Source organism: Electrophorus electricus, chromosome 2, assembly GCF_041902795.1.
Source record: "Electrophorus electricus isolate QZ-2024a chromosome 2, ASM4190279v1, whole genome shotgun sequence".
Classification (NCBI taxonomy): Eukaryota; Metazoa; Chordata; class Actinopteri; order Gymnotiformes; family Gymnotidae; genus Electrophorus; species Electrophorus electricus.
Window position 1 is genome coordinate 22265001 of NC_137498.1, and position 12464 is coordinate 22277464.

Genomic DNA, 12464 nt, shown 5'->3' on the forward strand with positions numbered 1-12464 from the left:
TTTTTCAGCTGAACTGAAATTGAATCCAAGATTTAACTAGACTGTGTTTCTTATAATAGAAAAACTGATTTGTATGATCACAATTGCTTATATTGAGGACAACACTTCAGTGGTACTTAATTGTGATGTTGCATTAGCCATCTGTAAGGGCAATATGAATGTCTGGTGGTGATCCTTCCCTTTGAAGAAACACTAAAGCTTACCAGAGTGAGCCACTTTTTAAAATTATCAAGACATAGCAAGTGTAAAATCAGAGGCAGAGAGTACAACTCACTAAAATCTATCAGAGCTATGTGGAACTATAAGGCAGTACTTTCCAAAAGGGTTTTCTGCTGCTCACTCCATTAACACGAGTGTTCTATTTTCGTATGGATCAATAAGGAGACCTACTGCTCCCCTGAGTCCCAGCAGATATATTTCAGGTTTAGCGAGAAAAAGAAAATGCAAGCCACATGCAGATTCTCCCAGCTTGGACACTTAAGTGAACAGGCTTCGAGCTTATCTACCAGACCAATGATGGGAAGGGTTTTATTATGAGTGTCTAGGACACATCACAGGAGATGTGGGGAGCCAGGGTAGCACCTTTTTTTAATGTTCACAAGGACAGGCTCTTTAGAGCTACCAAAGCACTTTTTCCATCTAACAGCATAAATCTAAAGACTGAATATCCATTTCAGCTTGACACTATTCACTGAGCTACAAGAGATTTAAACATGCCCTGTGCTTCTACAGCCCTGTACATATACAACACAGGCATGGGCTCACGTTCACACACACACACACAGACACACACACACACACGCAGTTCGCACAGATCACAAAATATGCTGCAATTCGGCTAGACTTTTTCTCATAAAACTTTTCTGCATGGGTTTAGCCCAGCAAAATACTTCAGGTAGAGCGTGTGTATGTGTGTGTGAAAGAGAAAGAGAGAGTGAGAGAGAGTAGCTTTTGGCAGGGTCATGTGTAAAAGGGGAATGATGCTCATGAGAGTCCTTTGAGCCGACAGCCATAAATCATTCCTCCAGCACTGGAGCAAGCGGGCCATGACTAGGCAACACGATTATTAGAGTCAGCAAGAATACCCTCATACACACACAAAACCCACACACATTACAGCATCATTACCTATAGCAGCATCCCATTGCTCTGCGCATGGTAAACATTGTCTCTATTACACCACCAACATAAATTACTCCCTGGGAAATTACCACTAATTCATTTTGCCCCATATTCACAGTGTTAACGGTCTTTGGCAGGGACCCAGCCTGGCCTCCTTCACACCTCATAAACGTCAACCTTATCACTTTTGTTAATGGTGCCATCACACAATCAATACAGCGCCCTGATATCTGCAGCTGAGATCACTCTGCCATCTGGAGCTAAATACCTTGCACTGGCTCCTGGGGCTTGCTGGGTTTTCTAGAGAACACACAGGTGATATTTAGTGGGCAGCCAGTCATGCGGCACTAGGCTGTTTAACATTATGAAGTGGCTAGTTTTAGAGCCACAATTTCCTAATCCATGGGCTGTTCCCTCAAACGTCAAATTTTAGACTTTTTCCTGTTGTGATGCATCTGTTTGAAAGATATGAAGACTTTATAATAAGATAACAAAGCAAGTCAATGCTAGTGTGGGGGAAAGACACTAAAATGTGCAGTGACACTTATGGACTAGGATTGGATTACACATTAAACCCTGAACACAGTAAAATCCCTAGTGATGAATTAACACTTGCAGCCAGACAAATGGACACAGTAATTTGACACAGGAGACTGCTGAGTATTAAGTTTCTTGGTGTATTTTGGAGTATTTTGAGTGGTTACAAAAAAAGGCAAATCATGGAATGTATATGAAGTGTCCAGGCCTTTGAGCCTGAAACGGTAAATTCGATATAGGTATTGATTTATAAATGTTCTCAGCTATTGCCAACTTCTCATTTGTTACGGTTTGTTCTCTATAAAGAATTTGCCTCAACTCCAGGGTTTCTTTTTAAAATAATCAAGTTGTTTTTTTATATCAGATTGTTCATTAAAGCAACACCTAGTAATGCCAGTACACACACCAGGCCACTGCAAATGAAGTGAAACTTTACTGGACTTTTGCATGTAAATTTCAGTTGTGCTGCAGATTCAGTGAAGTTTAACCACTTGTGAAAGCAGTAGACGTTACAAGGGCTAGTCAGGGCTAGCCGTGCTAAATGACTGGAACTGAACGCAACATTACTTGTTATGGGACTCAATTAAAAAAAAAAAATGTTTTTACCTTGGAGTGCCAAAGAACTCGGAAAGCTCAGCGGTCTTGAATGGCACATAAAGACGCTGGAGGATGCTTTTAGAAACGTTTTGACAGTGTACTTTTAACACATTTCTTCTTTGCAAGCATTGTAGAACGGTGCAGGGAGATTCTGATTCCAGTCTCCTAGCCTAAGGGACGAGGCCAGTCACTCGCTTCATCCAGCACCTCTTTCTATGACTCCCATAGCTGAGGAGGTGAAGCTGGGGACAGGGTGGGATGTACCTATCATTACCAAGTATGTAAAACAATCCTTTTTTTGGCATTTCAATTAAGATGAAAACGGGAGACTGGCACCTCAGCTGCCGGCGCGATCAGTGGATTTCAACACTAAAGCCCCTGGAGCCCGAGATCTCTCGGCTGGGTCTGCGCTTCTCAGCTATATCTACGGGGGGGGGGGGGGGGGGGGGGGGGGGGTCGTCTGACGTTTTCACGGGTACGCTTGCTGTTATATCCCGCGCGCGTATTTTCAGGGACGATGGGTTTGGAGACTGGCTCCCGGGCCCTGGGCGGTCAGCGGTGATGTATACCGCAGATTCCCATATTATCGTGCATTTTTCGCTAAGCCTCTCACTTCATTTATATATTTGAACTGAACGGGCCTTTCAGATAACAGGCACATGGTTCATTGTCATTTTTACCGCACTGCTCCACTGAAATGAATCTATCGTCGTTGCCATCTGTCAGTTTGGACATGATCACGTCAACGTCCTATGTTTGCTGACTGCCACAGGCTTCCGCTAGGGAAGGAAATGTAAGAATGTGCATACTTGCCGTGGCTCGTTCGACAGACGTTTCTGTTTCCCGACAGTGCAGCAGGTGTCCTGGGTGTTCATAGTACACAGCAGAAGTCACGCAGAACTGCGTCGCTCACGTTCAGACTGCGCCACACACACGGAAGGTTTCCCCATATCAAAAAGCACCGCTAAACTGAAGTCAGTGTACATACACAGGCACAGGACTAGACATTCCACGTAGAGATTATTGAATAGCTGTGTGATATCATTAACACTGATTCATTTGTCTGGTACTTAAAATATATATATTTTTAATAAACTAGAGTTATATACAGTAAACCTGCCAACCAGTTAGAGTTTGATGGTCAAATTTCAAAGTACAAGATTATGATTTAAAGATTTACACTCCATATCCATCCCACATTCTTGTCAAATGGCAAATTATTTAACATGTTGGTCATGTATAGGCCTATCTTCAGGCTAATGATGTACACCAGGTCAATGTACAACAGGTAAGCAAACAAGATGACACAATGAAACTAAAAAGTAAGCGTGCAACTGAATTGCATCCAGGGTTTGTAACAGTAAGTCATGCACAAAAGTGTATGGTGCAGCAAAATGAACTTAACTGCAACCGTGGAGGCACGGTTTCCTCCAGACGTGGGTGGAAGAGACCAGGATGACTGCCCACAGTAAAGTGGGAGAGGGACTCTCAGCCACCAAGCAGACACTTTGTCAATTTGCAACCTGGAAACTGTGGAACTATTGGGCTGTAGTCTATTCTTAGTTTCCATAGTTAATTTGGTTTTACAAATGAGCTGGCAAAGATCTTTTCCAGAGACCCGTTACACACCTAAACACATCCACACATCCTGGAATTGGTTCTTTCGCGTGATCCTTGGGGTGTGTACTCATGCAGGAAAACAGACGGCAGCCTTCAGAGATGCATGCCATGCCAGCTTGCGCGCATGCCATCGGTCCTCAGACTAATTAGGCAAATCGGGTCAACCAAAGTACTCAGAGAGCTAAAGGACAAGTCGTGATCTTGTCGTTTTGTTCCCCTCTCCAGTTCCTCCTCCTTTGGCGCCCAGGCATTCTCGTTTCCATCCTCTACGCATCTCCATCTCGAAAATGTTAATGTAGTTTCCTTGTGGTTTAACTTTGCCCTTTGATGTGGCACTGTCACTAGAGGGCAAAGGGGTGCATGCAGTGTCTCCGATGGTTTCAGAAACACGGTTCCCAACTGATGATGCTTGAAGGAGAACATTCAGGTCTGCTTGAGCAGTTTGGGCTGCTCAAATGTTCAGACTAAAATGGCTGAAGAGTGATTCGAGGAAAGCTAGAATTTAAACATGCTTTTAAAGCACTACACACAGGTCTGGTAATGTCAAATGTCATTGAATCATTATAAGATGGCTGCTACAAATTGGCTGAAAAAATTGAATTCAGAATTAGCTTCATGCACCTTCACTCTAGCTCACTAGTGCTGCTTTCATTCAAAATATCTAGCTGGTTTGTGTCTCAAGCCACATTTGCCGAAATGGGGGTGAACAACGTAATATGCTTTGCTACTAATGCCATAGGTGAAAGCCTGCAAAAACCCGATGACTCACTTCCATGAATTCTAATCCAAACTTCCCAACATACGGGCAGGTTCACAAACTGAATACAGCACACTATGAAATTGATGTGATGAGATGGTATTACCACCAGAGGGCACCACTGCAACCAAGGGGGAGTGGGGAGGGGGGGCAAGGGCAAGGCTGTAGATGGAGGCAGACAGAGTGACAGAGAGACGGGTGCTTAGCAAGAAATAAAAAGGAAAAAAATCACTACTTCCTAAGGAATGTTCTCGCAAACTATTGGGACAAAATTATTGTTGCTTCAACTGGAGCAAGAGGAGCTCTGACAGGAGGGGGATGACATATTTCCCCCATTTCACTCGCCATCTGTTAAATCCGATAAGCTACTTCCAGTTTTCTCATCTCTGTGTGCTCGTCCCATATAAAACACCTCCAGAAGCATTCGGCACAAAGCGAAAACTAAATGTTGCGGAAGAGATGGCAGCGTGTGGCCCATCCAGATGAGAGGGCACAGCTGGGAGTGGGAAAACGAGGCATTTTAATGTCCCCGAGTGACACGCTCATGTCAAGTTTTGATTTCCTTTAGCCATCTTCTAGGCGTGAGCAGATAAAAGCACAGTGTGTCCCATGCATCAACAGAGCACCTTCTGTCCGTCAGCTGTCACTTCGCCGTCACCTTGATGAATTCACAAGATTTACCTGATGCATATTTTAAAGCCTCTTTTAATTAAGACTTCTAGCCTGTTCTTTAGTCATCCTTAATTGGGGAGTGCCTGAAAAGTGGCTTTTCTTGAGATCTCCTTTTTAATCCCTGAACAACTTTTATCTAAAAATCTGTTTCCCAAAGTATGTTGTGAAGCTCTACACGCTGTTTAGGTTTTCTTTCCAGCAAATCAGATACTGTGAGCTGATTTCATACCACTGCACACAATGTGCTCTATGGTGTGTATTTAATATGCATTTGTACATATATTTCACATATCTGCCCATTAGGAGCTTTTCCTTGCTGTGTGTCTGCAGTCTGTTTCAGCACAGCACAAAGGGTGATTCTTCACACCACTCAGTCTGCTCAATCTGCTGCGGAGACATATTCTGACTGCAACCACATCTTAACCATATCTTGCCAGCAAAAACCTTAACGCTGGGAATTATCTGCAACCCGTTGGGGAGATGTTACATGGGCTAAAACTTCACCATGTCCTGTTTATAGAGATTAGAGGCTGTATGGCTTATTTCAGGTAGCTGGAACATGATCCTGAGTCAGCAGTTAACACTTCTGGCTTTATCGTTTAAAAATAAATAAATAAATTCCCGAATCCCAAATGACTGCTTGTTGCACAAGAGGAAAGAGACGGTATTGGAAGGCATTGTTAGGATTAATTCCCCACAAGGAAGCTAGAAATGTTCTGTTGTTTTTGCTTGTGTATATGTTTGCTTGTTTGTTCAATTGTCTCTCTTTCACTAACGTCCTGGGTTTATGGAGTCTGTCCACGCCTGGAGGCTGTGCATTCTGTATTCTCCACATCCATGGTCTCTTTCTTCCTTTCCCTAGAATACTTCACTTCTGTGTTGTTACCCTCCCCCTCACTTGCCCCCACTGTTGAGTTTTGGCTTAATGGTGTCCTTCATGTTTGTTTGTTTGTTTGTTTGTTTGTTTGTTGGGGGGGGTGTTTAACAATGCCCCTGTTCTATATTGCTCCTCTGTATCACATTGTCTTCACCCAGCTGTTTCAACACTACATTCAACACTCAGAGAGCTGTGTGCATTAATCCCAACTCTCTCCGATAATAAGTGCAGCGCTGAGGAGCCTAAGTCTCCCAGGTAGCTTTTAAAGTGCTGTCCTTTCTCTGTACCACCTTTGCTTCATTTATTCATATGCATTTCTAAGAAGAAATTATGATGACATTGATTTTCATCAGGTAAAGCAATTCACTTTGCTGGGCATGACTAAAATCTGATCGGACCGTCTAGCTTTGCAGATGTTATACTCCAATGAGTTCATCACTTGTAATCATGTCTGTAAGTTATGTTCTATAGAGAGACTTGAGTCAGACGAGGCTAGAGTGGTGCTCATAATTCTGAAGCCAGCAAAAACGTTTTTGCTTCTAGAAACAGCAAAAAGCCTATTTCTAAGCAAGTCTATTTAAGTTTGTCCTAGGGGCATAGAATGGATTTGTAGTGTAGATCAGGTAGAAGAGAGTATGTGAGTATAATAGAGTGCTATAGGTTGTGATGATGAGCATTCCTCTAGACTCAGTGATAGGCCCTCTGTTGCTATGCCAAATGACTTTCCAAGTGATTGAAAAATGAACATCATTGTGCCCAGAGGAACTATTGAGCTCAAATCTTGTATTGTCAAATCCTATTATATTTTGCAATGAATGGTTTATAGCATGTACATTTTGAGATGCCTTAAAGCCTTCCAAATTTCCTTATCATGCCCTACAGATGGATTTGGGGTTTAGCACCAGCTATATGCTATTGGCATCCATGGCTGAAAAGCTCCAGGGATAATGCATATTGTTAGCATTCTCACTATAGTAGGTTCACCTAGATGTATTGGCAGACTTCCTAGGCATTGAAGGAGGCATATAGCTTGAAACCTTTACCACCACAAATTCATAAAGCATGCAGTAAGGGAAAGTCCCTCTAGAAATGTTCCAGTTGACTTTGCATTGACTTCCAATGCTATGAAGTTTAAAGTAGTATGTCAATCAGATGTAATATAAAATTAAAGCAGCATTCCCTAAGCACCCTTTACTTAGAAAATGTGAAATGAATTAGTACTCATATGGATGTTAAATGATAGATTAAGGATTTAAAAAACATATGCACTATTCAAGGGAGTATAGCTGATTTCTCTCATAGCCTATTTTCAATATACATCATATACAAACTTAAAAAAACCCCACTTCAAATAATTCAAGACTGGAGTTAAATGTATGCAAAATATGCAATTTTTCTGTCATTTTACTTTTTCATGTCTAAATGGACCTTTTTGATATGTTAATAAATTCATAGAATAATGTATCCATATATAAATAACCTAGTATGTATTTTGCATGCCAATTGCATTTACTCATGCCTACGTGCAGAAGGGCAAAGTTTAACATTCCCAAATAGTGCTGGGAGATGAGTCATCATTTCAGTTGATACGTGAATGTTGGAGATAATACGTTGGTTAAACAAGTGCACCACCTATGTGCAGCAAGCAGCAACAGCACCATCTAATGCAGCACCATGAATCTAATTGACAATGGTACAAAGAAAAAAGGAAAGAATACAAATATGAAGAGTGAGGAGTTTTGTATCTCTGGGTCTTTGACGCTTAAAGGCGAAATTTAAAAAAACATACTCGCTACTAGGCTTATTGTTACAAGTCTTCTTCTTACTATCATTTTCAAACTTGTTTGTTCAAAAAAAATTTTAATCAGTGTCAGTCAATTTTAAGTAGCATCCTGGAATAACAATATTCCCCCAAACCAAACTCAAAATTCCAACAATCCAATCAATAATGCTGGCGTGCAATTCACTAATACCGCAATTCTCGGTTTGTCCAGAAGATGGCAGGTTGCTTACATAACTAAACCCAAACGTTCAGAAAAAGTCGCACCTTTTTGTCGCAGGTGTGCAAGTGCCTTTTGGTAGTAAATAATAAAATAAATGGATAGATAAACAAACAAACAAAAAAAAACAGTTGCATCATTCTCTGCGCATATCACCAGTATTTATTTTTTTTGTATCAGGTTTGTGTTATTTCTGTCTCCAGTGAATTGCTCTTTTCTGTGTGCAGCAAGCACAATAGACCAAAGGTTACACTAAAAGCACTATAAACTGCACAATACATCCTGCCTTGCACTCTCACCCAAATGCCCTTTGTACTGTCACAGTAGTCAAAGCCTGGAAACAACCACTTCGAAACAATAAAACAACAAAAGGCAAAAATAAAACAATTTAAATAATACCCAGTATAGAATGGCATACAGGAGGGGGCTGTACAGATGTGTACAGAGGCCCTGAACAGCAGCCCTGATTGTCTTGGCTTACCTGGAAAGTTAATCTTCAGAACAATGAAGAAATGAAAACACTGTAGTGCCACACATTGCAGCACCATGTTGTATCCAAATGCTCAATGCAATAGTGAAGATCATTAACTCAATTATGCTCAGTTATGCTTAGTTCAGAAGTGGAAAAGCTGTTACTGTACACCAAAACCTGTCAAAAACAAAGAGAGAGTTATTTGAAATAACAATGCATAGGCCACCTCTGCACAGCAGACAAGTGCCAATATTTTAAGTCGTCCGAGTAAGCTTGTAATGCGTTGTGTACACAAAGGTTAGTAGGAAAAATTAACTTGCTAGAGAAGGAGAGCTGGCAGTATTAAGTGCTCATTAATGCTTTATTCAGATGCTTTTGTACTGCTTTGTATACTGTATATCTCACAAACAGACGGGCGACCATAGCCTGCCCATGATCACAATTATTTTACAACAATGAAGCTACACCACTGAATTCAATTAACTGGGAAAACAACTGTAAACTAATATGAATAAAGTTAGTAATCATTAAATACATATTTTAGCACCAACAGGAATGGTCTGTGTTGCAGTCCCCCAAGTATTGTCCTCACACGCAAGCTTTTTCGTGAAAACCCTTCTTTGAGTCAATGTAGAATGGCTCTTGAAAAAACAACACTGCATGGGACAATAACAAGAGCAGCATTCCTAAACACACACTTACATTAAGCAATATAGAAAAAAATGACACGAAGGGACAGCACGGCAGCAAATGTATAAAACTGACACACAAAGTGGGCTGTGGTAACATAACAGTAAATCTTCCCTCCCTGTCAGCACGTCTGACATCGCAGTCGGTGCTAACCAGACGCAAACCTTCGCGTCCTTAGCCAAAGCCGAACTGCTTATGGGCTGTCTTAAAACGGCAGAGTCTTAAAACAGCCGCAGTGCTACTTCTCTCCGAAATCATGAGGGTGGGTTATGGCTCTACGACAGCGCCGTAATGCTTTTCGGGCTAATGTGAGTGGCACGTATAGACTTTAGATGCATCTTTCTTCTCCTCTTGTGAATATTTCAAGCATCAGGCACGTTATGCTCGCCTACTTATCTCGACAGCACAAGAAAAAAAAAAAAAGACATTACGTGTGTTAAAAAAAAACAAACATTTAAAAAGAAAGAAAAAGCCGAATGGCGCACTTCCCAGATAATCAAACCTCGACTCTGAAAACCATAGGCAGTTAACTTACAATGTATGCTCAGGTAGGCTATACTGTACAGTACATATTCATTGGCCCATATGTGCTACATAGCCAAAATCCCACCGAAAGAATCAAAACGGACAGAAACATGATATATATATATATATATATATATATATATATATATATATATATATATATATATACATATATATACATATATATACATACATACATACATACACACACACACACTATATATATATATATATATATATATATATATATATAAAATGTGTGTGTGTGTGCATGTATGTATGTATGTATATATATATATATATAGTTGTAGGCAATGATTCTATACAAGTGAGATAGCATAGGTTTCGTTTAAGAGGCAGAGACATGTACTACGGTAAAGCTTAGCTGATAGCTGGTTACATTTTTAGGCTGAAAGCTTAACTTTATATGACTCAATCTAAAATAGTTCACCTTCTTTTTTTCTCTCGCACCTTTTGTTCATTGACAGATGCACTGTGTGACCGTTACGTGATTTTTTTTTCTTCTCCAGTGTACATTTGTGGCCTATACTTTAAATGATTGTATTTACACAAGAATGCAGACTGAGGTGATTTATATTTGCTTGGAATCCAGAATTTGCTAAGAGATTCCAGAAGTTCTGACGGTCCGGGCAGTTCAAAGCTCTATTCACCGAGTCGCCTCGCACAGTAAATAACACCCTTCACACAGCTTCACTGAAACACATCAGCACGACCAACCATAATGTGAAATATAAAAGGGTTGTCAATAAGGCCAGAAAAAATTCTTTAAAATGCCTGTGTGGATAAAGTCATAGGCCGTGAATGTGAGACAGGCGAACCTTCTAGAATCTAACCTGTCACTCTAAAATAAAAACACTACGCAAGTAGTAAAGTATAACGGTGGGGGAAAAAAAGCACTCTTTTACTAGCAAAACATCCTTTATGTTTCGCATTTATACTTTTTGAAATACGTCTTAAGATATTATTGTCAACCATTTGTAACCAGTAATCTCACCGATTTCAAATACCTCATGGATTAATATCAAAAGCGCGCAGGTCGCCGTCGCTTCCTGCTGTCTGCAGTAAGTGCACCTAACTGAGCCGTAATCTGTGAGAGGCAAGGTGTTGATAAAGAAACGCGCTGGGCCCCAGTTTGTGGTTCTGCGCTCGTTTTGGTCCGTTGCGTTAAACGTAAGGTTGTGCCTGTATTTTGCTTCTTGCTGCATTATTGCGTGGACGCGTGTTGCTTAGATGTACAAACGGACATCACATATACTGTACTGTAGTGTTTTGTTGGTCCTTCCTTTGAACCTGAGCAATGCTCAAGCCTGTTTTGAAGGATCTGATTGGTCCACGGTGGCTGTATTTTGCTGGTTGAAAAGGTAACAGTTTTGTTTTTTGTAACGTTTAGCCCTGTGCGAGTTATTTCTGAATTGCGGATGTTACTGTACTCTGAAGCGCTGTCTGGACGCGATCCTCTCCCTTGTAGCTGCTCTCTGAAAAAACTGCAGAGAAAATGGGTTCCAGTGTCCCAGACCTGCAGATGGTGGCAATGCCTCAAATTCACCACAAGGTGGCCAAAGACCACCGTTAGACAATCCGATACCTGCGTGTACACCAAAGAATTGTACAGTAAACGGGCAAGGGTGCGCTCCAAGATGGCTGTCACCTTAAACGATCCACATTACGCATGGCGATGATTTGTTACTCCAAGCCATACCTTCATGTCCGTATTTTCATGATCAGCAGCTATTGCACATGTAATTCCAGACATTCTCTGGGTGCAGCCTGCTTCCTGGCTGGATCATCGCTCTGTTAACCCACTTTATAAAAGCTCAAGTAAATGATCAGTCTCTGACACGTGCGGACGCAAGCAAAACAGCTGCAGGAGACAGTAGAAAACCTGCTGGCAGCTGCACCGTGGGAGGGCAAGCATTCATTTTTTTTAAGTCTATGATACGAAAAACCAACATCAAGCACTGTAAATAAAAATTGGGCAGATGAAGTCTCTCGGTACAGTGAAGAAGTCCATCTCTGCATGTTGAAAGAGTGAGTGTGAAAGAGTGAGTGTGTGCGCATGTGTGTGTGTGCGTGTGTGCATGCTCATACGCATGCATGCACAAGAGTGGTATATGAGTGCATGTGTGTGTGTGTGTGTGCACGCATGCGCACGCCTGTGTGTGGCGTTGGAACATGCCAGGGGCAGTTCAGAACTTGCTCTGTTTTAACTTGTCGATGTGGTAGCAGAGCTTGAGCGCTGGGCCCAGTTTGAGTCCCAGGTACTTCATGATCATGTCACTCTTCAGCAGGAGGAGAGCATCTCCATCGATCTCCTGCAGGGCCGAGCACACACCAGCAAAAGCTCAGCTCACAGCAATCCTCTCATCACAGTACTAGTGCCATGGCACTAACACACACTGCTAGTTCACTATGTGTGGGAAAATGTAGGAGCCCACATTATTGTTTTCTGCCATTAAGAATTAAATAAAGTATAATGAAAACATAGTGACGACTTTACCAGGATATGAACCACAGCGCATGCTTATACATGCTTACTGTATAAAACCAGTTCATTAGGTAATAAACCTGTGCTAG

General features: G+C 41.5%; 1 protein-coding gene across 8 annotated transcripts in view; it reads right to left on the minus strand.

Moving 5' to 3' along the window:
* scml4 (Scm polycomb group protein like 4) overlaps window positions 1–12464 on the minus strand; it is a 46300-nt gene that overhangs the window by 11293 nt on the left and 22543 nt on the right. For 7 of the 8 annotated variants that reach the window (XM_035528893.2, XM_035528892.2, XM_035528891.2 and 4 more), the window contains one exon: window positions 12088–12202. The exons of the other annotated variant lie outside the window; for it this stretch is intronic. In XM_035528893.2, coding sequence (XP_035384786.1) covers window positions 12088–12202 — 115 coding nt within the window. The remainder of the gene's footprint in view (window positions 1–12087; window positions 12203–12464) is intronic. 8 annotated transcript variants of the gene reach the window in all.